Source organism: Lolium rigidum, chromosome 7, assembly GCF_022539505.1.
Source record: "Lolium rigidum isolate FL_2022 chromosome 7, APGP_CSIRO_Lrig_0.1, whole genome shotgun sequence".
Taxonomy (NCBI): Eukaryota; Viridiplantae; Streptophyta; class Magnoliopsida; order Poales; family Poaceae; genus Lolium; species Lolium rigidum.
This window is the reverse complement of record NC_061514.1, coordinates 195,107,745-195,135,143: the sequence shown is the minus strand read 5'-3', so window position 1 is coordinate 195,135,143 and position 27,399 is coordinate 195,107,745. Positions and strand designations below refer to the sequence as shown.

The following is a 27,399-nucleotide window of genomic DNA, read 5'->3' as shown; positions in this document are numbered from 1 at the left end:
TGAAGTGGGGTGAATGGTAGTCAGTATGGAGAACTCCATGGAGGTAGGATCTAGCAACCTGACTTATTGTGCACGACATATTTGCATCAAAAAGGGAGAGTGAGGGGAGTGGGAAACGTTGCCTACGGAGGCAAAATGAGGGAGAGTAATATTTGACTGGGGAGGAAGACATATGGGTAACTGTTCCGACGAACACTGATTTAGGTGGGAAGCGACTACTTGATGTTGCAAATTCATTTTCTTGAAGATGGTACGTTGGGCTTTCAACTTGACGGGTTTGTTGAGACCAATATATCTTCCTTATATGTACTTACATAATTACGGCACTAACCAGTGAGACGTAAGAGATGATAGACCCGTCCTCGGTCTAGCGACTTAAAATAAATACTCCCTCTATTCATATTATTTATCGCTGGTGTAGTACAATTTTATACTAAATCTACGACAACTAATATGAAAAGGATGAGTACAAGATACCAATCTTGCCTCTGCAACTCTTCTCATGTGCTTGTCAGTCACAGTTGTTGCCTAGATTGACAAGATGCTACAATTGGACCGGGTTTCATAGATTCATGTAACAAATTTCATTAACATGGTGGCAAAAAATAATAGCATAGGTATAAGTAATCTTTTTTGTGAATGTAAATATGAATAATCAAGAGAGAAATATATATCTTTAATTTGAGAACATCTATATTAGCATTACGTCTCCAAATCCATATAGCCCAAATCCATCATTGCACATCTAGTTTTCCTTCCACGTACCCAAACCCATGGTGCACGCAAGGAATTAAGTAAAACATGGTGCTCATCCTGCTCCATCATAAGTTTAATGGACTTTCTACCTCACTACCACTGATGATAAGTTTAATTGAGCATGATCTAAAAAAGGTAAGAAAACTGAAATTAATGTTATCAACTTTTGAGAAACTTTGAGTATTCAAAATACGCCGAAATTGGTTGAGAGCGAGACCAGTTTCCTATTAGCTATTTAGGTATTTGATACACTATTAGAGAATTACTAATGTTGAATGGAAACACGTCGATGAGAGATTACAAAAGGGATTAAGAAGTTGGCAAGGAAAATTACTTTCCCTTGACATAAGGTTAGTTCTCATTAATTTGGTACTAAGTAATATGGCATTGTATTTTTTTCTTCCAACTAGTCAAAGCAGTATTACATCGATTGAATTATTTCCGATCAAGATTCTTTTGGCAACAAGATAGTGAGAACAAGAAGTATCGGTTAGCTAAATGGAGTATGGTTTACATACCCAAATATCTAGGAGGTAGGGATCTATGATCTTTAGGTTAAGAATAGAGTTCTTCTCGGTAAATGGCTTTACAAGCTCCTTACCAAAGATGAGGTGTGGCAAACCCTTTTTAAAAGAAAGTAAATAGGCTCACATGCATTGTCCCAAGTCTATTGAAAATCTGGGGACTCATATTTTTAGGTTGGCCTAATGTCTATGGAGAAATTCTTCTCAGAGTTTGGATCATTTACAATTAAGGATGGTCTGGAAATTAGATTATATATGGATAAGTGGCTGGGTAATGCTACACTTCACGAATAATATCTAGATCTATACAATATTTTAGATACAGTCGCTAAGGTGTCAGAGTAAAACACAATTAGCACATAAGTAAAAAAATGTGGTTTTTCATCATGATGAGGCAAAAAAAAGACTTATTATACCTATTTTTTTCGATAAAGGGAATATATTAATATCAGAAGATACCAATTACACCCAGCCTCTGCAACAACGCAACGTTCTAATAACATTACGGATGCACACAACCAAAAAAGAGAAAAAGAAAACTAAGAAATAAAAGTACCGCTACAGTATCCCAGCCCTAGCAACAATAATACATCCACCACCGAGACAACACCTGAAATTCAGACTCTTCAAAAGCAACGCCTCTAAGAAGGGAACAGTGTACCAGCGCTGTCGTCGCCCGATCAAAGATCTTAGGTTTTCACCCTGAAGATGGTCTCCACTCTCAAAACAATGTCTTCAACAAGAACATTGCCAGGCACAACCAGTTAAGGCCAGACCTTGGGTTTTCACCCTGAAAGGTAAGATCCCGAACTTCACATGTGTTGCCGCCCCCACTTTCATACCACTGTTGCGAAGTCCGGAACACCAAGCAAACCCCTCAACAGCGCAAAGACTTGAACCTCCATTAGCTAGTCCTCCAAATCCGGCCTTCATGATATTCTCTTCTTCTGACTTCACCATGGATCAGCTGTCACTTGGTGTCAACACAGAAAAAAACTTCGCGCAGCACCCTCCAAAACCAAACGGTCGGAATAAAAGCATGGACGCGCATGACCGAATACCACCGATCCAGCAAACTCCAGGCAATAGAAGCACTGTTACATTCGCCGGCGGCGCCTTCCGAAACTCAACACTCCGGCCAGATCATGAAACTTATTATACCTATATAAATTAGATAGATCTATATGGTCAGTTATTCAGGTAGCTTCTACTATGTATTTATCACGTAGCGTTTCTAATATATTGGCAACTGGCTACACCATGTAGATCATAGGTTTAGAATTCTTATTATGACAGGAAGGCTTATCGTTGTTTGATCGCTTTACCTATTTAGAAATAACATGGTTTTTAATGTAGAAATTATTCTCTTTTACAGGTTATGTACCGATGCACTGTTGTTTTTGTCTGTTCTTGGTTGTCTCTACAATGTGTGGTGAATCCAGACCAACTTTGATGGCATTACCTTACCGAGAATTAAGATCAAGAATGAGTCACAGCCATAAGATATAGAATGGCTTTATTGCAGTGATATGCTGAAAAATATATAATAGATCAAGAGATCTGGAAAACACAAAAAATGTTAATCAAAAGAATGGATTGAACAACAAAACCACAAGATTACTGAATTCCACCGTCCACACACACACACACACACACACACACGCCAAATGGTTCTTCATTGGATCTCCATGAATTCATGTACGATTTAGTGCAGGGGGTGGCTGACGATGCTACACTTCTTCCTGATCCCGCCCTTGCTCCCGGCCGGCATGGACAGCTTGCTGAGCTTGATCATGGATTCGCCGAAGTCATCGTTCCAGAGCGTGGCATTGTCAGCGTACTCATGGACGTGTCCCCGCGCCTCCTTGTGCGTCATCAGCACCCAGTCGGAGTTGAAGCTGACGATCCTAGCGAGGTTGTTGTGGTAGTAGGAGTTGTCGAACAGGTCCCTGATCTTGCGCACCCGGCTCTTGAACCCTGGCATGTACTTGGAGACGGTGTTGTAGTCCTCGTCGCGGACGTTGTTCACCACGAGTGGGTTGCTTCTATGGCCGCACTTGTCATTGAGCAGGTTGCGGTAGGCCGGGGTGATCTGGTCTGCAGGCGCTGTGAGACGGCCTTTGAAGGACGAGCAGTGTGCCATGCCGATGGAGTGAGCGCCGGAGAGGATGACGAGCTCCTCGACGTCGAAGTTCTTGCGGGCGAAGTTGTCGATAAGCTGCTGGGCGGTGAAGGTGGAGTCCGGGAGCTCCGCTTGGGCCTCAGAGGCCGAGGAGACCATGCCATCGAGACGGCCGGCAGGGACGTCGTAGTTGATGTGGCCCTTGCTGAGGATTTTGGTGGCGTCACGGGCAGCGTAGACAAGTAAGTCGGAGCAGGATACCACGCCGGGGCACTTCTTCTCGATGTCGGCCTTGATCATCTCAAGGATGTCGAAGGCGGCGAGCCCGATGTTCGCCGGCGCCTCCTTCTCCGGGTGAGGGTTTTGGGCGGACTTGTCAAGGAGGACAGAGCCATCGCACCCCTGCATGGATAGTCAACTTCATGTCATTATTGTGTTATCATTAGCTCGACGCCGGACCACGTATGGAACTCTAAATTTTGCAATTAGTTTTTCCACAAATGTGTGGGCGTCTCGTCCATTTATAGGACCCCATATTTTTATCCAACAGTGAAATCAAAAGGTGCATTATTGGGTTTCGTTTCTCCATGACGACAGATCGTGAGATCGAATGTCTAAATGAAAAGCTTCACTGTGAACACTTTCCTAGAGAATGAAAACTTTGGGTCCTGATCTGAACTGCATAAAAGAACATGCAAGTTAAACTTTGGCTTCGGGGTCTGAAAATGCATCAAAGCATATGCATTCAATCATCTCTCTCAAGTTCTTGAATCTTGTCCACAAACGTGACAGAATTCATGACTTTTACCAAATGCTAGGAACTCTGTCGGTTCATTTTGAAACATGTAATAATGAATATGGGGAAAAAATACTCCAGCAAAAAAGCACAAGAGAAAAAATGTCAATAGACATACCCTAACGAAGCAGTCATGGAATACGAGCCGGACAAGAGCGGCGCCGACACGGGGGTTCTTCTTCATAGCCCGGATGATGTGGCCTTTGACGACGGCCTCCACGCCCTTACATTTCTTGTTGTAGTAGCCGACCTTCAGCCCGCTAGCCTCTGCCGATGGCGCTGCAAGCAGCGCGGCCTGGACGGCAACCAGGGCACACAGGAGAATCACCGAGAGCTTCATGTCTCGCGGGCAGCGAGGAGATAACCTGCAGCTAGTCGTAGAGACAAGCTAGCTAGCTTGCCTTAATTGGTTTTGCTGCTTTGGGAAGTTGTGATGTTGTGCTGAAGCTTAGAGGGGTTATATAGCGCCGATATTCTGTCGGTGTTTTAACGGTTCATGATTTGTATTTTTATTCGAAGGAACGGTTCATGATCCGCTGCTCCGATAATGAGATCCCAACGAGAACAGAGGAGCGACTTAGCGAACATGACCCAGTGTTCTGTGGCATAATATATACTGTGTACAAGCTATTGCTGATTCTGGTCGAACATTGATATTATTATAGTACGGAAATTATGTCTAACAGCCGGCAAATTATGGTTGTCTAGAGCAATCCAATTATGAACCTCGCCTTCTTACCTTCCTTTCTGCTGCAACCTCTAAGCGTCGTGCCGATAATTAAGCTGCTGTTTCAAGGACAGCGGGATACAGCAGTGATGCCCGTAATCAAATGTGCAAGTTAGTCGCCGATCACTCAGCATGCATGTCACAAGCAACAGCTCGCAGCGAGGCAGGCACACGCAGGAAACCACAATGCTCAATGCAGAGGCGGAGATTCTTGGACGAAACAACCACTTCGACGAACGAACGAACGAACCCCGCAAGTGAACGAACCGCCCCCTCTCTTCGTCTCTGAGGCCAGGGGGACAATGTTGGGATTCAGCTACGGATTAATCACATAAAACCAGACGAATACACCCAAACCGAAGGGTGTGAGTCGCACCCTATAATTTTCCTCTCTTTGTTTGTTTCCTCAATCTTGTTGCATGCTCACGCAACCTGATCGTGTAGATATACCTTTGGTTAAAATAGCACGCTATATAACCTGGCTACAGCTTTACGCGAGGTCTGCGGCTACAGCTAGAGGCTTCAAAGGCTAAAATAAAAATAGCCCCTAATAGCTTGTCAAAGCCAATTTAGCCCCATGGTGGCCAACTTCCCGCTCAACAGGCTCAACATTTTGGACCAAACTTTTCAGCACCGCAGTCCATTTCTTTGGCACCTCAGGAGCCTAACCCTGGCCACAAAATTGTAGGGTTCGTTGCATGTAAAAAAAAAATCTACCACAAGAACGAATAAAACCAAGATCCAATCTATGGAAAAGTCAAGATCCAATATATGAGATCGGAGCAACGAGAAAGAAGAGAGACAAACCCTCGAAGATCCAAAGCCTTAACGAGATCATATCTCACAGTTGATATAGACGATCATTCCGGTGCTACAATCCGGCAGCACTTTCGTACTCGGTCACGCGTACGGTGTCGATGAAGTCCTTCCTCTCCCCGTTCCGGCGGGCAACGGAGGAGTAGATCCCCTCAAAATCCCAACAGCACGACGGCGTGGTGATGGTGGTGGAGGAGAATTCCTGCAGGGTTTCTCCTAAGCCGGAGCAGGAGAAACTGGGAGGGAGGAGAGGTGGCAGATTAGGGTTGCGTACAGAGCAGCTATGGCCGGCCAACCCACCCCTCTTTATATAGTGGGGGGTAGGGTTAGGGTTTCCCAAAACTCATCTAGGGCCGGCGCCTGGTGGGCCCAGGCCATACCTACGCGCGGCCTGGGGTGGGCCCGCTCCTAGGGGTGGTCTGGCCCCCTCCCGGCCTTTCTCCGGTCTCCCCTCTAGACGCCGTCCGTGTGACGAAAAAACAAGAACTTCTGTTTTTGTTTCGTCCAATTCCGAGAATATTTCCAGAACAACTTTTCTGAAATACAAAACAGCAGAATTCTTCTAGAACAATTCCGGACCTCCTCGTGATGTCCTGGATCTCATCCAAGACTCCGAACAATATTCGGTCTCCATCTCATATTCCATATCTACTAAAGAACATCGAACCTTAAGCGTGTCACCCGATGGTTCATGAACTATGCAGACATGATCGAGACTCCTCTCCGACCAATAACCAATAGCGGACCTGGAGATCCATAATGGCTCCCACATATTCAACGATGACTTCATGATCGAATGAAGCATTAACATACGATACCGATTCCTTTTGTCACGTGATACTTTACTTATCCGAGGTTCGATCATCGATATCTCTATACCTAGTTCAACCTCGTTACAGATAAGTACTCTTTACTCGTACCGTGGTATGTCATCCCTTGTGACCTTATCACATGCTTGCAACCTAATTAGATGGCATTCCACCGAGAGAGCCCAGAGCATATCTATTCATCATCAGGATGGACAAATCTCACTCTTGATCCATGCGCTTCAACTCATACTTTTTCGAACACTTAAACCCATCTTTATAACCACCCATTTACGAAATGGCGTTTGATGTAATCAAAGCATCCATCCGGTGTAAGTGATTTACACAATCTCATGGTCGAAGGATTATGTTACTATGTATTGAAAGCTTATAGCATGAAGAACTTAATGACTTGATCTTTATGCTATGCTTATTATGGGTGTGTGTCCATTATATCATTCTCCCAATGATATAACATTTTTGTTAACAACATTCAATGTTCATGATCAGGAAACCATGATCATCTATTAATCAACAAGCTAGCTTAACAAGAGGCTTACTAGGGACTCTTTCATGTTTACATAACACACAAGTATTAATGTTTCCGGTTATACAATTATAGTATGGGATGCAAACATTTATCATAAACACAATGATATAATAATAACCACTTTATTATTGCCTCTTGGGCATATCTCCAACGGTCTCCCACTTGCACTAGAGTAAATAATCTAGATTACATGGTAATGTACCTAACACCCACGGCGTTCTGGTGTAAGTCATGTTTTACTCTAGGGAGAGCTTTAGTCGACGGATCGGCCACATTCTGATCTGTGTGTACTTTGCAAATCTTTATGTCACCGTCTTCGACATACTCGCGAATCACATGAAAACGTAGCTTGATATGCTTCAGCTTCTTGTGTGACCTTTGCTCTTGTGCATTGGCTATGGCACCCATGTTGTCACAATAGATGGTCATCAGATCCAACGTACTAGGAACCACACCAAGATCAGTAATGAACCTCTTCATCCATATTGCTTCTAATGAAGCTTTCGAAGCAGCTATGTATTCAGATTTAGTTGAAGACTTCACCACCATGCTTTGCTTGGCACTCATCTAGCTCACTGCTGCACCATTCAAAATAAACACGTACTCAGATTGAGATTTAGAGTTATCTGGATCAGTGTTCCAACTAGCATCGGTGTAACTGGTTACAGCGAGATCTTGGTCGCCTCTATAACAAAGAAACATATCCTTGGTCCATTCCAGGATCACTTTGATATCTGCTGGACAAACTAACAGCATGTGTGATATCCGGTCTTGTACACAGCATGGCATACATGATAGAGCCTACTGCCGAGGCATAGGGGATCTTGTTCATCCTTTCTCTTTCTTCTTTCATAGCCGGAGTTTGAGTTTTACTCAAAATCTTACCTGGCAACATGGGCAAGAACCCTTTCTTGTTTCATCCATTCTAAACTTCTTTAGAATCTTATCCAGGTATGTACTATGTGAAAGCCTTATTAGGCGTATTGATCTATCTCTATAAATCTTGATGCCTAAAATGTATGCTGCTTCCCCAATGTCCTTAATTGAAAATCACTTATTCAAATAGCCTTTGACACTACTTAGAAGTTATATATCATTCCCAATCAAAAATATGTCATCTACATATAATATCAGGAATGCTACAGAGCTCCCACTCACTTTCTTGTAAATACAAGCTTCTCCAAAAGTTTGTATAAATCCAAAGTCTTTGATCACCTTATCAAAGCGTCGGTTCTAACTCCGGGATGCTGGCTCCATTCCATAAATGGAACGCTGAAGTTTGCATACCTTGTCAGCATTTTTAGGATCGACAAAACGTTTGGGTTGTACCATATACAACTCTTCCTCAATGTCACCATGAAGCAATGCCGTTTTGACATCCATATCCAAATTTCATAATCGAAAAATGTAGCGATTGCTAACAATATCCTCACAGACTTTAGCTTCGCTACAGGTGATAAAGTCTCATCGTAGTCAACTCCTTGAATTTATCGGAACCGTTTCGCGATAATTCGAGCTTTATAGACAGTAGTATTACCATCAGCATCTGTTTTTGTTTTGTAGATCCATTTATTCTCGATAGCCTTGCGGCTATCAGGTAAGTCTACCAAAGTCCATACTTGGTTATATAACATGGATCCCATTTCGGATTTCATGGCGTCTTGCCATTTGTTGGAATCTGGGATCATCATTGCTTACTCATACGTCGCAGGGTCATCATCATTGTTGTCCACAATCATGACATTTAAGGCGGGGTCATACCAATCAGGAGTGGTGAGAACCCTCGTCGACCTGCGGGGTTCAGTAGTAACTTCGTTTGAAGTTTCATGATCATTATCATTTGATTCCTCTCTTATCGATGCAGGCGGCACAAGAACATCTTCCGGTGATGTGCTACTCTCAAGTCCGAGAGAAGGTTCAATAACCTCGTCGAATTCTACTTTCCTTCCAGTCACTTCTTTCGAGAGAAACTCCTTCTCAAGAAATAATCCGTTCTTGGCAACGGAAACTTTGCCTTCGGATCTGTGATAGAAGGTATACCCAATTTTTTCTCTAGGGTATCCTATGAAGACGCATTTCTGTGCTTTGGGTTCAAGCTTGTTAGGTTGTAACTTCTTTACATAAGCTTCGCAGCCCCAAACTTTAAGGAACAACAACTTAGGTTTCTTATCAAACCACAATTCATACGGTGTCGTTTCAACGGATTTAGATGGTGCCCTATTTAAAGTGAATGCGGTTGTCTCTAATGCATAACCCCAAAATGATAACGGCAAATCTGTAAGAGATATCATAGACCAAACCATATCTAAGAGAGTTCGATTACAACGTTCGGACACATCATTGCGTTGTGGTGTTCCCGACAGTGTAAACTATGAAAGTATTCCACATTTCTTTAAATGCATGTCAAACTCGTAACTCGGATATTCACCTCCGCGATCAGAACACAGAAACTTAATCTTCTTGTTACATCGATTTTATGAGAGTGGATTTGGTACTCACATGGGTAGCTACGCATGCATGCAGCGTCGTTGGATATTTTTCAGCACCGTTGGATTGGTTTGCCGACTAACGGCAAGTACACGGTTCATGCAAGAGTCTGCCCATATGGTGACAAAAAAAAACTGCTAAAAATGCATGTGCCTGGAACCTACTCCACGGAGAGAGAATAGAAAAATGGTACCGTGGATACTTTGCTTCTTGTCAAGAGATTATTTTCTCTCTCCATTAAATATATAGTGCTAATCCACTATAGGATGGGAAGACGCTAATTTCAGTAAATTAGGACCGATGGCTTCCATATAAATCAAATCAGCAGCTTATCCCACATCAATCATAATTAATACAAAATAAATCTGAGAAAGATAGATTTTTTTTGGAAACAACCAGCAGCAATTTCCAATCTGAGAACATGTACAGAACAAGATCCAATCAAGCATTAAAAGGAATGGAGTCAATGAAAAGGAATCGAAGCTGGCCTTGCCCACACGCGTGAGCCCCAACCCTGCACTGAATCGAGTCAACCGCCGGACAGTCCGTCCAGTCAGCAGCACTCCGTCGAACGCCGCCGGCCGCCATGACCATCTTGACGAAGACACCACCATTCCTGGTTCCGCGAGAAGCATCAATATAATTAAAACATGCTCCTAGCAAATCGATGGCGATCGCAGCATCCAAGAAGAATCAAGCGCAGTTATCTTCCCTCTGTTAGCCCTCTTTGAGAGGACGCATTGACAGACTCGATACTAAATCAACAGGGCGGAGCGGCGCGAGCGGATCTCCAAAGCAGCCGGCGGAAACCAAATCGTGTGCAAGAGCCCGTCCCGGTCCGAGAGAGGCGGCGGAGCCACGAGATCTGGGCGACGCGGAGCAGAGTCAATCCCACGCCCGCCCAGAAAGAAGAAGCAAGAAATGATCCGCACGCACCTCTTACAGGGAGGAGCTTGGCGGAGCCGACGCCGCAGAAGGTATGGGGAGGGGAGTGCTACAGGGGGACGGGGAGACTGCCCGCCGGCTCCATTGCTTTGCTTTCTTTTCTTTGGTGCGTTGTTGCGGTGGCGCTGTTGTGGGCTGGCGGTGAGCACGAAGGCAGCGACTAGTAGCGCAGTAGCCGGGAATGGGGAGAATCCTTGAAGAAGGAAAAGCTTGGTGGCCACCACGGCGAGGTAGGTGAGGCCGGTGCCGGTAGGAACGGCGTCGGAGGGTTCCTGGAAAGGAGCTAGCTGGGTGGCGTTGGGGGCGCGACCACGCGAGGCCAGCCGGCGGCAGCGGTCGGTCGATACCATCTGTTGTGTATTAGGGGTGTGGTTGGGAAGGATAGGAGATGAGTGGCGTGGAGGGGGCAGTGGGAGGGGGACCTAATCACAGTGCTACGAGTCGGAGAAGCATCACGGACAACTAACGGTGTTAGACACGTGTCTGCTTTTAGGGGCGTGCGCAGCTACCCATCCGGTTACCAGGCTTCATCCATTGATTTTATACTTCACTTTGGAATTCCTTAAACTTCTCGAAAGTTTCGGACTTATGTTTCATAAAGTAAATATACCCATATCTACTCAGATCATCCGTGAAGGTTAGAACATAACGATAACCACCGCGCGATGCTACACTCATTGGACCGCACACATCGGTATGTATTATTTCCAATAAGTCTGTAGCTCACTCCATTATACCAGAGAATGGAGTCTTAGGCATTTTTCCCATCAGACATGCTTCGCATCTATCAACTGATTCAAAATCAAGTGACTCAAGAAGTCCATCGGAATGGAGTTTCTTCATGCGCTTCACTCCAATGGACCAAGACAACAGTGCCACATATATGTAGAATTATCATTTAATTTAATTCGTTTAGCGTCAATGTTATGAACATGTGTATCACTACTATCGAGATTTAATAAGAATAAACCATTCATCTTAGGTGCATGACCATAAAATATATCATTCATATAAATAGAACAACCATTATTCTCTAACTTAAATGAATAACCGTCTTGCAATAAACAAGATCCAGATATAATGTTCATGCTTAACGCAGACACCAAATAACAATTATTCATATTTAAAACTAATCCCGAAGGTAGATGTAGAGGGAGCGTGCCGACAGCGATCAGATCGACCTTGGATCCATTTCCAACGCGCATCGTCACCTCGTCCCTCGCAAGTCTCCGTTTATTCCGCATCTCCTGTTTCGAGTTACAAATGTGAGCAACCGAACCAGTATCAAATACCTTGGCACTACTACGATTACTAGTGAGATAATATCAATAACATGTATGTCAAATATACCTTTCTTGTTGACTTGGCCGCTCTTCAGATCAGCCAGGTACTTGGGGCAATTGCACTTCCAGTGCCCATCACCCTTGCAGGAATAGCACACAGTATCAGACTTAGGGACAGCTTTGGGCTTCTTAGGAGGCGCAACAGTTTTCTTGCCGCCCTTCTTGAAGTTGTCCTTTTCCTTAGGTTTGCCCTGCTTCTTGAAACTGGTGGTCTTGTTGACCATCAACACTTGGTGCTCTTTCTTTATCTCCACTTCAGCAGTTTTCAGCATGGAGCAGAGTTCAGGCAACTCCTTGTTCATGCACTACATATTGTAGTTCATTGATACGTCTCCGACGTATCGATAATTTCTTATGTTCCATGCCTCATTATTGATGATTTCTACATGTTTTATGTACATTTCATGTCATTATTATGCGTTTTCTGGAACTAACCTATTAACAAGATGCCGAAGTGCCGGTTCTCGTTTTCGTTGTTTTTGGTTTCAGAAATCCTAGTAACGAAATATTCTCGGAATTGGACGAAATCAACGCCCAGGTTCCTATTTTGCTCGGAAGCATCCAGAACACACGAGAACCGCCAGAGAGGGGGCACAGGACCACCAAACCCTAGGCCGGCGTGGCCAAGGGGGGGCCGCGCCCCCCTATTGTGTCGGCGCCCCTTCGACCTTCTGACGCCGCCTCTTCGCCTATATAAAGCCCCTAGACCTAAAACCACGAGACGGAAAAACCACGGTACGAGAAACCTTCCAGAGCCGCCGCCATCGCGAAGCCAAGATCTGGGGGACAGGAGTCTCTGTTCCGGCACGCCGCCGGGACGGGGAAGTGCCCCCGGAAGGCTCCTCCATCGACACCACCGCCATCATCATCAACGCTGCTGTCTCCCATGAGGAGGGAGTAGTTCTCCATCGAGGCTCGGGGCTGTACCGGTAGCTATGTGGTTCATCTCTCTCCTATGTACTTCAATACAATAATCTCATGAGCTGCCTTACATGATTGAGATTCATATGATGATGCTTGTAATCTAGATGTCATTATGCTAGTCAAGTGGGTTTTACTTATGTGATCTCCGGAAACTCCTTGTCCCACGTGTGTAAAGGTGACAGTGTGTGCACCGTGTGGGTCTCTTAGGCTATATTTCACAGAATACTTATTCACTGTTATGAATTGCGTAGTGAAGTGCTTATTTATATCTCTTTATGATTGCAATGTGTTTTGTATCACAATTTATCTATGTGCTACTCTAGTGATGTTATTAAAGTAGTTTTATTCCTCCTGCACGGTGTAATGGTGACGGTGTGTGCATCCGTGTTAGTACTTGGCGTAGGCTATGATTATGATCTCTTGTAGATTATGAAGTTAACTATTGCTATGATGGTATTGATGTGATCTATTCCTCCTACATGGTGTGAAGGTGACAGTGTGCATGCTATGTTAGTACTTGGTTTAGTCATGTTGATCTTTCATGCACTCTAAGGTTATTTAAATATGAACATTGAATTGTGGAGCTTGTTAACTCCGGCATTGAGGGTTCGTGTAATCCTACGCAATGTGTTCATCATCCAACAAGAGAGTGTAGGGTATGCATTTATCTATTCTGTTATGTGATCAAAGTTGAGAGTGTCCACTAGTGAAAGTCTAATCCCTAGGCCTTGTTCCTAAATACTGCTACCGCTGCTTGTTTACTGTTTTACTGCGTTACTACTGCTGCGTTACTACTGCTTGTTTACTGTCCCGGGCAAAGCACTTTTCCGGTGCCGTTGCCACTTGCTCATATTCATTCATACCACTTGTATTTCACTATCTCTTCGCCGAACTAGTGCACCTATTAGGTGTGTTGGGGACACAAGAGACTTCTTGCTTTGTGGTTGCGAGGGTTGCATGAGAGGGATATCTTTGACCTCTTGCTCCCTGAGGTCGATAAACCTTGGGTGATCCACTTAAGGGAAACTTGCTGCTGTTCTACAAACCTCTGCTCTTGGAGGCCCAACACTGTCTACAAGAATAGAAGCACCCGTAGACATCATTCATCACGAAGTTCTTATAACTAGGTGGCAGTGATTGGAGGACACGATGAATACCCACCTGATTAGAAATCACTATTCCCAAGTCATTGAGCTTCTTCGCATGCCCAAACATCTTGAGAACGTGCTCGCTAACGGAGCTACCCTCTTCCTTCTTACAGTCAAAGAACTATTCAGAGGCTTCACAGCTTTCCACGGTCGCATGAGTTTCAAAAATCATTTTGATCTCACGGACAATCTCACAAGGGCCGTGGTGTTCAAAACGCTTCTGAATCTCTGATTCTAGGCCATACAGAAGGGCACACTGAACTGTGGAGTAATGAGTTTTCCGAGTAAGGTAAACATTTTTTACATCATCGGGAGCAGTTCTGCAGGTGGGGCACCTAGCGGTGCATCGAGGATATAGAGCAGTTGTCCAGCAGTGAGGACAATCCTTCCATTACGGATCCAGTCCGCAAAGTTGCTTCCATTGTTCTTAAGCTTTTCTTTCTCTAAGAACTGATTAAAATTGATGGTGGGGGCCGCCATGATCTACAACATATTTGCAAAGACTTTAGACTAAGTTTATGATAAATTGAGTTCAATTTTAATTCTTAAATTAACTAGGTGAACTCCCACTCAAAACAACATCCTCATGTTGCCTTAGTGATTACACGAACCAAATCCACTACACCAAGTCCAATCTTCACGAGAGAAGATGTAGTTTCAAAGGCGAACATTCAACATGTTCATCATATCATTCATATGACCCATGCTCTACCTTTCGGTATCCCGTGTTGCGAGGCCATGTCTGTACATGCTAGGCTTGTCAAGTTTAACCTTAGTATTTGCATGTGCAAATCTGGCTAGCATCCCTTGTATGCACACGTAGAATCTATAACACCCGATCATCACGTTAATCTTCTAAACGATGAGTCTTAGCAACGGTGCATACTAAGGACGAACACTTTATTATCTTGATATTTAGTGAGATGGATCATCTTATAATGCTACCGTCGCGATCTAAGCAAAATAAGATGCATAAAGGATTAACATCACATGCAATTCATAATATGTGATATGACATGGCCTTTCTTCTTGTGCTTTTGATCTCCATCTCCAAAGCACGGACATGATCTCCATTGATGGGGATACGCCCATAGGGGGTGGGTCACCAGTCCACTCGCCATGAGGACGAAGGCCCAGGAAGGTCGCCAGTCGCCTAGCCGACTGGACCTGAAGGCGACTGGGCCGAAGACCCAAGGAGGAGATCCGCACGGCCGGTTAAGGAGATTACTTGTAGAAGGGTGATGTATCCCGGGTTAGTAGCAACTGATATGAATCGGAGTTATCTCCTTGTAACCCTAGACCGGGGGTGGAGATATAAACCCCCGGGCTAAACCCTAGAGGAGGGAACATCTGAGATCCAATCTCCCCTGTAAGCTCTTGGCTTTGCGCCGACTGAGCCCCCCCATTGTAATTTTCCACTGAGCAATAAGATCTAGCAGGACGTAGGCCTTTTACTCTCCGGAGGGGCTGAACCTGGGTAAAACCTTGCGTCCCTTGCACCTCGACCCGCAGATGGCAATGTTCCCTTGCCCCCGCATCAACGAAGTGCTACCCCCTGTAGCATCTACCGTGGCCATGTCCACGACAGTGGCGCCCACCGTGGGGCATGGGACATCAAGCCTCCGAGCTGCGGCGAGGCCCTACTCGCCAATGAGGCGGCCGGTCGCTTCCGGCAGGATGATCCCCACCGGCAACTTCTTTCACATCCAGCCAAGCACTTACCGGCCCGCCTCATCGCCTCTCAAGCACACCTGGATGGTGCCAATCGGTTCGATCAACCTCTTCGTTGGGCTCGCCGGCGTCAACGACCCCACCGAACCCCGTCCCGGCCGATCACACGACCCCTTCGCGCCGGGCCAACTCCTCACCGCCACTCGCCCGGTCACTGGCGAGGTATACACGGAAGCTGAGTCGGCCCTGGAGGACGACGCCGACTCGGCAGCCATGGCGCCAATCGCTGGTCCCACCATTGCGGCATCGGCCGCTAACGCCGTCACCGCGACCCCGACCACCCATCCCTTCGACGCGGCATTCGGCGCCGACCCCACTGCCACGGCGTCAGTCGCTGGATCCACTGCCGCGTCTCCGATCGCCGGTTCCATCACCATGGCGTCGTTCAAAGACTCCATCTCCCTAGTCTCTCACCCGAGCGACTTTGAAGACGACTCCGTTCTCTCCATCTTCGGCAGCGATTCCGATTCGGACTCCGTTGAGGCCCCGCGCTACCAATATCCAATCGCCGTCTTTATGGCGGGTGGAGAGGAGGAACTTCCGAATGACGCTTTTACCACTCCTCTCCCTGCAACCGCCACCGCGACCGAGATCGAGGCGCATCGGGCTGCCCTCGAAGAACAGAGGAAGAAGGAGCTTGCCGAGCGGCAGAAATCCGCCTCGAGCAAGACGAGGTGAGAGCTGTGTCTCACTATCGCCAACAGCGCAATCGCCTGCGCATGGAGCGTGCCCGCGCACACGACTTCCCCAGCGCGCGTCTCAACTTCGATGACCCGGACGGAGAAGTTCGGACTGCCCGAGTCCAGAACCCTGATGTCCCTGAAGGGAGTCGGGCCGCCGCCGGCAGGACGGCGCATGGAGCACCACCGCTGCCACCACCGCAGCCACCACCACCGCCACCCGAAGTTCCCCGGGCAGAAGTCGACGCCAATGGTCTACCGTTACACTCGTCTCCAGCTGACAACGTCGCAGCCGCCCAGGCCATCCTTGCGAGGCTCCCCGAAACGGGAGATGGCGCGATACTCGTCCAGCACGCCAAGGCCCTCGTTGCCAAAGCGCTGGAGCAGCAACACGCCGCCGCCGACTCACAAGGACGACTCTATTCGCGTTCATTCGCTAGCCGCGCGGCGTCTTCCGGAGTGGCGAACCGCGCGGTCGCCAACGCTAACAACTGCCCGCCGCCAGCACAACGCACGGCCCACTCGACTAACAATTGAGTCGAGCCGCGCCCCGCGCGGGTGATGGTCGCCGCCAACGGGCAGCCCGTCGACACGCGCACCCACATCGTCAACGATCAAGAATGGCGGGCGCGCAACCGCATGAACGACCGCTACGCCGAAGAACTCCCGCGCCAGAGCGAGTTTACTCGAATCGGCCCCGCCTGCTTTGGCCCGATGGTCAGGGGCGAGCCCTACCCCGTAGGGTTCAAGGGGCCCCGTGACATCGAGAAGTACGATACTCATATCGACCCCACGGTCTGGATCGACTCGTACGCCATGGCAATGGGCATCCAAGGCCATTCAGAGTTGCTCGCGACACGTTACCTGCCCTCATGATGGACGACGTAAATCGCCATTGGTTCAATACCCTTACCGCAAACAGCATCGACTCCTGGGAAGAAGCCCGCGCTGCATTCATCCATCACTTCGCTAGTGCGTATACCCGCGCAACAACCATAGAAGACTTGGATCGCTGCGTCCAGGGCCCGCGCGAGTCGACTCGCCAGTGGGTGCAGCACTGGCAAGATATGTGGACGACTGATGTCTACGTTCCCCCTCCTTTCCTGTAGACAGTGTTGGGCCTCCAAGAGCAGAGGTTTGTAGAACAGCAGCAAGTTTCCCTTAAGTGGATACCCAAGGTTTATCGAACTCAGGGAGGAAGAGGTCAAAGATATCCCTCTCATGCAACCCGGCAACCACAAAGCAAGAAGTCTCTTGTGTCCCCAACACACCAAATAGGTGCACTAGTTCGGCGAAGAGATAGTGAAATACAGGTGGTATAAATAAGTATGAGCAGTGGCAACGGTGCCAGAAAAGTGCTTGGCGTGTAGTTGATGGTGGTGGTATTGCAGCGAGTAGCTAACGCAAGAAAACGAGTAAACAAGCGGTAGTAACTCAGCGGTATTTAGGAACAAGGCCTAGGGATTACACTTTCACTAGTGGACACTCTCAACATTGATCACATAACGAGAATAGATAAATGCATACTCTACACTTTTGTTGGATGATGAACACATTGCGTAGGATTACACGAACCCTCAATGCCGGAGTTAACAAGCTCCACAATAATGCTCATGTTTAAGTAACCTTTAGTGTAAGATAGATCAACGCTACTAAACCAAGTACTAGCATAGCATGCACACTCGTCACCTTCATGCATATGTAGGAGGAATAGATCACATCAATATTATCATAGCAATAGTTAACTCCATAATCTACAAGAGATCATGATCATAGCATAAACCAAGTACTAACACGGTGCACGCACTTGTCACCTTTGCACACATGCGGGAGGAATAAAACTACTTTAATAACATCACTAGAGTAGCACATAGATGAATTGTGATACAAACTCATATGAATCTCAATCATGTAAAGCAGCTCATGAGATCATTGTATTGAAGTACATAGTAGAGAGATTAACCACATAGCTACCGGTACAGCCCACGAGCCTCGATGGAGAACTACTCCCTCCTCATGGGAGCGAGCAGCGGTGATGAAGATGGCGGTGGAGATGGCAGCGGTGTCGATGGAGAAGCCTTCCGGGGGCACTTCCCCGCTCCGGCAGGGTGCCGGAACGAGAGATCCTGTCCCCCGGATCTTGGCTTCGCGATGGCGGCGGCTACGGCGGGTTTTCGTGGGTTTCGTCAATTGGTGCTCGCGTTTTTAGGTCGAAAGGGGTTATATAGGCGAAGAGGCGGCGCAGGAGGGCTGGCAGGGTGGCCCCACCATAGGCCGGCGCGGCCGGAGGCCAGCCCGCGCGGCCCTATGGTGTGGGGCCCCCTGGCCCCTCTCCGACTCTTCTTCGGTGTTCTGGAGCCTTCCGGGAAAAATAGGAGGTTTGGCGTTGATTTCGTCCAATTCCGAGAATATTGCCCGAACAGCCTTTATGGAACCAAAAACAGCAGAAAACAGCAACTGGCCTTTCGGCATCTTGTTAATAGGTTAGTTCCACAAAATGCACGAATATTACATAAAGTGTGCATAAAACATGTAGATAACATCAATAATGTGGCATGGAACATAAGAAATTATCGATACGTTGGAGACGTATCAGCATCCCCAAGCTTAGTTACGCTCGTCCCGAGCAGGTAAAACGATAACAAAGATAATTTCTGGAGTGACATGCCATCATAACCTTGATCATACTATTTGTAAAGCATATGTAGTGAATGCAGCGATCAAAACAATGTATATGACATGAGTAAACAACTGAATCATATAGCAAAGACTTTTCATGAATAGCACTTCAAGACAAGCATCAATAAGTCCTGCATAAGAGTTAACTCATAAAGCAATAATTCAAAGTAAAGGTATTGAAGCAACACAAAAGAAGATTAAGTTTCAGCGGTTGCTTTCAACTTGTAACATGTATATCTCATGGATATTGTCAACATAGAGTAATATAATAAGTGCAATAAGCGAATATGTAGGAATCAATGCACGGTTCACACAAGTGTTTGCTTCTTGAGGTGGAGAGAAATAGGTGAACTGACTCAACATTGAAAGTAAAAGAATGGTCCTTCAAAGAGGAAAGCATCGATTGCTATATTTGTGCTAGAGCTTTGATTTCGAAAACATAAGGAGAGCATAAAAGTAAAGTTTTGAGAGGTGTATGTTGTTGTCAACGAATGGTAGCGGGTACTCTAACCCCCTTGCCAGACAAACCTTCAAAGAGCGGCTCCCATTTTATTTTATTTTTGGGTGGCACTCCTTCCAACCTTTCTTTCACAAACCATGGCTAACCGAATCCTCGGGTGCCCGCCAACAATCTCATACCATGAAGGAGTGCCTTTTTATTTTAGTTTTATTATGATGACACTCCTCCCAACCTTTGCTTACACAAGCCATGGCTAACCGAATCCTTCGGGTGCCGTCCAACAATCACATACCATGGAGGAGTGTCTATTTTTGTTAATTAATTTGGGACTGGGAATCCCATTGCCAGCTCTTTTTGCAAAATTATTGGATAAGCGGATGAAGCCACTAGTCCATTGGTGAAAGTTGCCCAACAAGATTGAAAGATAAACACCACATACTTCCTCATGAGCTATAAAACATTGACACAAATCAGAGGTGATAAATTTTGAATTGTTTAAAGGTAGCACTCAAGCAATTTACTTTGGAATGGCGGGAAATACCATGTAGTAGGTAGGTATGGTGGACACAAATGGCATGGTGTTGTTTGGCTCAAGTATTTGGATGCATGAGAAGTATTCCCTCTCGATACAAGGTTTAGGCTAGCAAGGTTGTTTGAGGCAAACACAAGGATGAACTAGTACAGCAAAACTCACATAAAAGACATATTACAAGTATTATAAGACTATACATCGTCTTCCTTGTTGTTCAAACACCTTACTAGAAATTATCTAGACCTTAGAGAGACCAATTATGCAAACCAAATTTTAGCATGCTCTATGTATTTCTTCACTAATGGGTGCAAAGTATATGATGCAAGAGCTTAAACATGAGCACAACAATTGCCAAGTATCACATTACCCAAGACATTTATAGCAATTACTACATGTATCATTTTCCAATTCCAACCATATAACAATTTAACGAAGAGGAAACTTCGCCATGAATATTATGAGCTAAGAACACATGTGTTCATTTGAACCAGCGGAGCGTGTCTCTCTCCAACACAAGCATGATGTAATCCAATTTATTCAAACACAAACAAAAACAAAAGCAAACAAACAGACGCTCCAAGAAAAAGCACATAAGATGTGATGGAATAAAAATATAGTTTCGGGGAGGAACCTGATAATGTTGTCGATGAAGAAGGGGATGCCTTGGGCATCCCCAAGCTTAGACGCTTGAGTCTTCTTGATATATGCAGGGGTGAACCACCGGGTGCATCCCCAAGCTTAGAGCTTTCACTCTCCTTGATCGTAGTATATCATCCTCCTCTCTTGACCCTTGAAAACTTCCTCCACACCAAACTCGAAACAACTCATTAGAGGGTTAGTGGACAATAAAAATTAACATGTTCAGAGGTGACACAATCATTCTTAACACTTCTGGACATTGCATAAAGCTACTGGACATCAATGGATCAAAGAAATTCATCCAACATAGCAAAAGAGGCAATGCGAAATAAAAGGCAGAATCTGTCAAAACAGAACAGTCCGTAAAGATGGATTTTATTAGGCCACCAGACTTGCTCAAATGAAAATGCTCAAATTGAATGAAAGTTGCGTACATATCTGAGGATCATGCTCGTAAATTGGCATAATTTTCTGAGCTTCCTGCAGGGCAGTGGGCTCAGATTCGTGACAGCAAAGAAATCTGGAACTGCGCAGTAATCCAAATCTAGTACTTACTTTTCTATCAAAGACTTTACTTGGCACAACAAAACATAAAACTAAGATAAGGAGAGGTTGCTACAGTAGTAAACAACTTCCAAGACACAAATATAAAACAAAATACTGTAGCAAAATAACACATGGGTTATCTCCCAAGAAGTTCTTTCTTTATAGCCATTAAGATGGGCTCAGCAGTTTTAATGATGCACTCGCAAGAAATAGTATTTGAAGCAAAAGAGAGCATCAAGAGGCAAATTCAAAACAAATTTAAGTCTAACATGCTTCCTATGAAGAGGAATCTTGTATACAAATGAATTCATGAAGAACAAAGTGACAAGCATAAGAGGATAAAACACGAGTAACTTCAAGATTCTCAACATAAAGAGGGGAAACTTAATATCATTAAGATGCATACTACCATATTTCCCTCTCTCATAATAACTTTCAGTAGCATCATTGATGAAATCCACAATATACCCATCACTTAAAACATTCTTATCATGGTTCATATGCATAGAAGTATCATTAAATTTGGCATAAGAAGAGTTATTCTCATTAATAGTAATTGGAGCAGGATTATTATCAAGAATTTGAACATGGTAAACAAGTTGCATATTAAGGGAATTGTTTTTAGTAACCCAATCATGACTATGAAAAGTTTCATAAGGATAGTTAGAACCTATATCATAGCATTCTTTGTAATGATCATCAGAGATCGGAGGCACCGTATCATCATAAGAAATAGAATAATTATCTTTCACAATCGGTTTATCTGTGTCCACACCATTATTATTATTAGAAGGAGATGTATCAAGAACATAATGACCAGTAGCTAAAGGATTTGCAAACACCTCTTCCCCAAGCTTAGAGCTTTCTATATCATTATGGGAGGAAGCATGGATAGCACCGACACTATGGCAATCATTATCATCATTTTCAGAATTAATTTCCCGGAGATTTGCAATATCAAAAGTAGTGTGCTCATTCAAATCATGATTGCTAATGTATGTAAAGGGCATAGGAAGATCATCATATTCAGATTCATTATCACAATAATCATTAGGAGCAACATACTTACGGTTACCTATTGTTATCTCATATACGCGGGGATATGATGTTACCTCTTTCTTTTTATTCCCCTTCTTCTTCTTCTTCTTCTTCTTCTTCGTTCCCTTCTTCTTCTCCTTCTCTTCCTTCTCCTCGTTCCCTTCTTCAGGAGGGAGAGGCTTGAAGGGTGGCTTGTCCGCATAACCTGATTTACTTTCGAAACAATAGAAGAAACTTGGGAGGATCCCTCCTTTTCATTAATTAGTTGAAAACACACAGCGGTCCTATCATATTTTGGCAAGGTGTCATCTTCTAAAATATTTTGTATGTAAGTATTTGTATGGCTATTATCAATGCAATAAGAAAAACACCCATGCAGGACATCATCAATATCAAGATCACTCATATGTAACAAAGAGATTTTTCTCGGCAGTTCTTCACACCCCAAAAATAAAGTAAGTTCATCATGCTTGATTAGGAGTAATTTCATCATCACAATACAAATTTGCAGCACTCATTGGGTTCAAAATATCACTGGAGGAGCATTGAAAATTAAAATGACCCACTTCATGGCAAACTTCACAAATAAAAGGATAGAGGGCACAAACTTTTTTACCAAGATCATCTAGAGCCCTAAACCACTTTCTAGTTTTTTCATTAGCATGATGGATGCAATATTCATCTTTGATTTGATTAATTCCACAAGGTCTATGTATTCCACAAAAATTAACATGCTTATAGGAAATAGCATTCTTAGGAGTTTGAGCATGCTTATTGCAATAATTAACAACAATTTCATTCTTCATGCAAGCCTCTTTAAAAGGTTCATGATACTTATCAAAATTATTTTTAGGCAATTCAAAATGAGAAGCAAAGGCTTTATAAAGATTTGCAGCAACTTGAGAGTCAAGACCATAAGTAGCACTCATATTTCGAAATTTATCGGTATCCATGAAAGCTTCAATGCATTCATAATCATAATTTATACCTGACTCTTTACCTTCATTGTTCTCCCATCCTTCAGCGTTGTCCTCAATCCGATCAAGGAGGTCCCACCTAGCTTCAACCTCCTTGCTTGTGAAAGATCCCCTCCGAACACGCGTCCGGATAGTCCTTGTGTTGTCCCGAAAGTCTCGCATAAAAATTGTTAACAATAACATTACGGGGAGCTCATGAATGGGACATTTGAGCATTAGAGATTTCAATCTCCCCCACGCTTGAGAAATACTCTCTCCATCACGAGGATAAAAGTTATAAATATAATTCCTATCAATATGCACTTCATGCGGAGGATAAAATTTAGAATAAAAGAGAGATGCAATTTCCTCCCAACCAAGAGAATGCCTATTCTCCAACAATTTATACCAATGCGCCGCTTTACCAGACAGTGAAACAGAGAATAGCTTCTTCTTCACTTCATCCATAGAGATACCTGCACACTTGAATAACCCGCATAATTCATGCAAAAACAGTAAATGATCTCTAGGATGGACAGTTCCATCCCCTTTATAGTGATTGTCCATAACACGTTCAATAATTTTCATGGGTATTTTATACGGAATACTTTCAGCGAGTGGATTTAAAATATCAGAAGCATTATTAGAGTTATCGCATATGGGAGATAAAGCATTATCAGAACAAATTTTCTCCCCTAAAGATGGGAAGCTAAAAAGACCACAAAAACTAGCTTCCCCAAGCTTAGACTTCTTCATAGCATTAGCAGTAATTGCATTCATACTAATAACATCGCTACTAGCATGCAAATAAGGTTCCATAGGTTTTTTAATTTTCGCATCAAACAATTCTAAATCAGGAAAAAGATTAAAAAGCTCACTAAATTTTTTGTTGTTTTCCATTATGCCTAACTAGTGTAAACAAGAAACAAAAAGATGCAATTGCAGGATCTAAAGGAAATAGCTTCGAGCACACACACGACGGCGCAAGAAAAATACTTTACCTGAGACCGTAGTATGAGAGCCTTTTTACCTTTCCTCCCCGGCAACGGCGCCAGAAAAGTGCTTGTTGCCGGGGTTGCCGGTGTGTGTGTGCCGTTTACCTTTCCTCCCCGGCAACGGCGCCAGAAAAGTGCTTGATGTCTACGGGAGCTTCTATTCTTGTAGACAGTGTTGGGCCTCCAAGTGCAGAGGTTTGTAGAACAGCAGCAAGTTTCCCTTAAGTGGATACCCAAGGTTTATCGAACTCGGGGAGGAAGAGGTCAAAGATATCCCTCTCATGCAACCACTGCAACCACAAAGCAAGAAGTCTCTTGTGTCCCCAACACACCAAATAGGTGCACTAGTTCGGCGAAGAGATAGTGAAATACGAGGTGGTATAAATAAGTATGAGCGAGTGGCAACGGTGCCGGAAAAGTGCTTGGCGTGTAGTTGATGGTGGTGGTATTGCGAGCAGTAGTAACGTGATAAAACGAGTAAACAAGCGGTAGTAACTCAGCGGTATTTAGGAACAAGGCCTAGGGATTACACTTTCACTAGTGGACACTCTCAACATTGATCACATAACAGAATAGATAAATGCATACTCTACACTTTTGTTGGATGATGAACACATTGCGTAGGATTACACGAACCCTCAATGCCGGAGTTAACAAGCTCCACAATAATGCTCATGTTTAAGTAACCTTTAGTGTAAGATAGATCAACGCTACTAAACCAAGTACTAGCATAGCATGCACACTTGTCACCTTCATGCATATGTAGGAGGAATAGATCACATCAATATTATCATAGCAATAGTTAACTCCATAATCTACAAGAGATCATGATCATAGCATAAACCAAGTACTAACACGGTGCACGCATCGTCACCTTTGCACACATGCGGGAGGAATAAAACTACTTTAATAACATCACTAGAGTAGCACATAGATGAATTGTGATACAAACTCATATGAATCTCAATCATGTAAAGCAGCTCATGAGATCATTGTATTGAAGTACATAGTAGAGAGATTAACCACATAGCTACCGGTACAGCCCCGAGCCTCGATGGAGAACTACTCCCTCCTCATGGGAGCAGCAGCGGTGATGAAGATGGCGGTGGAGATGGCAGCGGTGTCGATGGAGAAGCCTTCCGGGGGCACTTCCCCGCTCCGGCAGGGTGCCGGAACAGAGATCCTGTCCCCGGATCTTGGCTTCGCGATGGCGGCGGCTACGGCGGGTTTACGTGGGTTTCGTCAATTGGTGCTGCGTTTTTAGGTCGAAAGGGGTTATATAGGCGAAGAGGCGGCGCGGGAGGGCTGGCAGGGTGGCCCCACCATAGGCCGGCGCGGCCGGAGGCCAGCCCGCGCGGCCCTATGGTGTGGGGCCCCCCGGCCCCTCTCAGACTCTTCTTCGGTGTTCGGAGCCTTCGGGAAAAATAGGAGGTTTGGCGTTGATTTCGTCCAATTCCGAGAATATTGCCCGAACAGCCTTTACGGAACCAAAAACAGCAGAAAACAGACAAGCGGCCTTTCGGCATCTTGTTAATAGGTTAGTTCCACAAAATGCACGAATATTACATAAAGTGTGCATAAAACATGTAGATAACATCAATAATGTGGCATGGAACATAAGAAATTATCGATACGTTGGAGACGTATCAACGACCTCCAGCGGCATCAGCACGGACACGGCGATCTACTGCTTCCGGCGGTGCTGTCGGTACGAACCACTAAGTGCCAAGCTCCACCGCGTTAGCAGAGATAACATCTCAATCTCCGAGCTCTTCGACATCGCCAACCGCTACGCCGATGAAGACCCTACAGTCGACTCGGACGACGAGTATGGCCAGCGGCGCAATCGCCGCCCCATTCACAACGACCCTCGACGTGGTGATTACCGGTTCGGCGGCCGGTCCAACAACGGCAAGCGCCGCGCCGACGGAGGACACAACGAGCTTGTCGCCAACGCCGAGTACGAGCAGCGCGAGCCAAAATCCTTCTGACGCGACAACCGTGCGCCGCGGGAGGACCGACCTCAGCCCAAGCGCTTCGATGCCCGCAGCCTCCTGGACGCCCCGTGCATCTACCACAGCAGGGAGGGCAAGCCATCAACACACACGACGGGAAACTGCTACTCCCTGAAGCAGATAGAGAAGGCCCGCCGCGCCAAGGAAAACGACGGCGGCAATCAGCACAAAGACCGCGCCAAGGACCCAGACCAGCACAAGGGAGAGGGGTTTGGTCGCAGCGCCGGCTCGCTCCACACCTTCACCGGAGTCGGCGATCGTCGGGACAGGAAGGTCCTCACAAGGGCGGTAGCAGTACACGCGGTCGTCCTCGACGTGCCCCGGTGGCTCAACTGGTGTGAGCAGAGCATCACCTGGAGCCGCGAAGACCACGCTCCTCGCATAGAGTACCCTGGCCGAGTGGCGCTGGTTGTCAGGCCCAAGGTAGCCGACTATTGGCTGCCGAAAACCTTGATGGACAGAGGAAGCTCCATCAACATTCTGTACTACGAGACCTTCCAGCGACTCGGCTTACCAGACTCACGCCTTGAGAACACCAAGGTCACATTCCATGGCATCGTCCCCGGGCGGAAGGCCTTCCCGATCGGCAAGGTCACGCTACCAGTCACCTTTGGCACACCCGTGAACTACCGCACCGAGCGGATAACGTTCGAGGTGATCAACTTCCGCAGTTCCTACCATTGCATGCTTGGCCTACAGGCGTTCGCCCGGTTCATGGCCGCACCTCACTACGCCTACAACATGATGAAGATGCACGGGCCTCGCGGCATCATCACTGTCCACGGCGACCCAGAGATGGCACTGGAATGCGAGGACGTCAGCGCCAAGCTCGCCGACGCCGTCATCGCCAAGGAACACGACAACTTCGCCGAGCTCGCCAAGTATCCAGTCGACCGCAACGACCCCGCCATCCTGGAAAAGCCGACCGAACTCGACTCGCCCGCAGCAGCCTTCAAGCCTACAACCGACACTCGCCAAGTAGATCTTGTAGAGGGTGACTCGAGTAAGCAAATTACCATTGGGACGGGCCTGTCCGCCCAATAGGAAAGCGCGCTCATCAAGTTCCTCCGTGAGAATCGAGATATCTTTGCATGGAAACCATCTGACATGCCTGGTGTCCCAAGAGAACTTGTTGAGCACAACTTACATGTCAATCCCTCCGCACGCCCCGTTAGGCAGGCAAT

The 27,399-nt window shown here is 45.7% G+C and overlaps 1 protein-coding gene across 1 annotated transcript; it reads right to left on the bottom strand.

Annotated features, from left to right (window-relative positions):
- Positions 1–2,985: 2,985 nt before the first annotated feature.
- LOC124670011 (peroxidase 2-like) lies at positions 2,986–4,538 on the bottom strand. The gene is made up of 2 exons (XM_047206532.1): positions 4,317–4,538; positions 2,986–3,804 (listed from the first exon to the last, which is right to left on the bottom strand). Exons 1-2 carry the CDS (start codon positions 4,536–4,538, stop codon positions 2,986–2,988), a joined length of 1,041 nt encoding a protein of 346 aa, XP_047062488.1.
- Between the last annotated feature and the right edge of the window lie 22,861 nt (positions 4,539–27,399).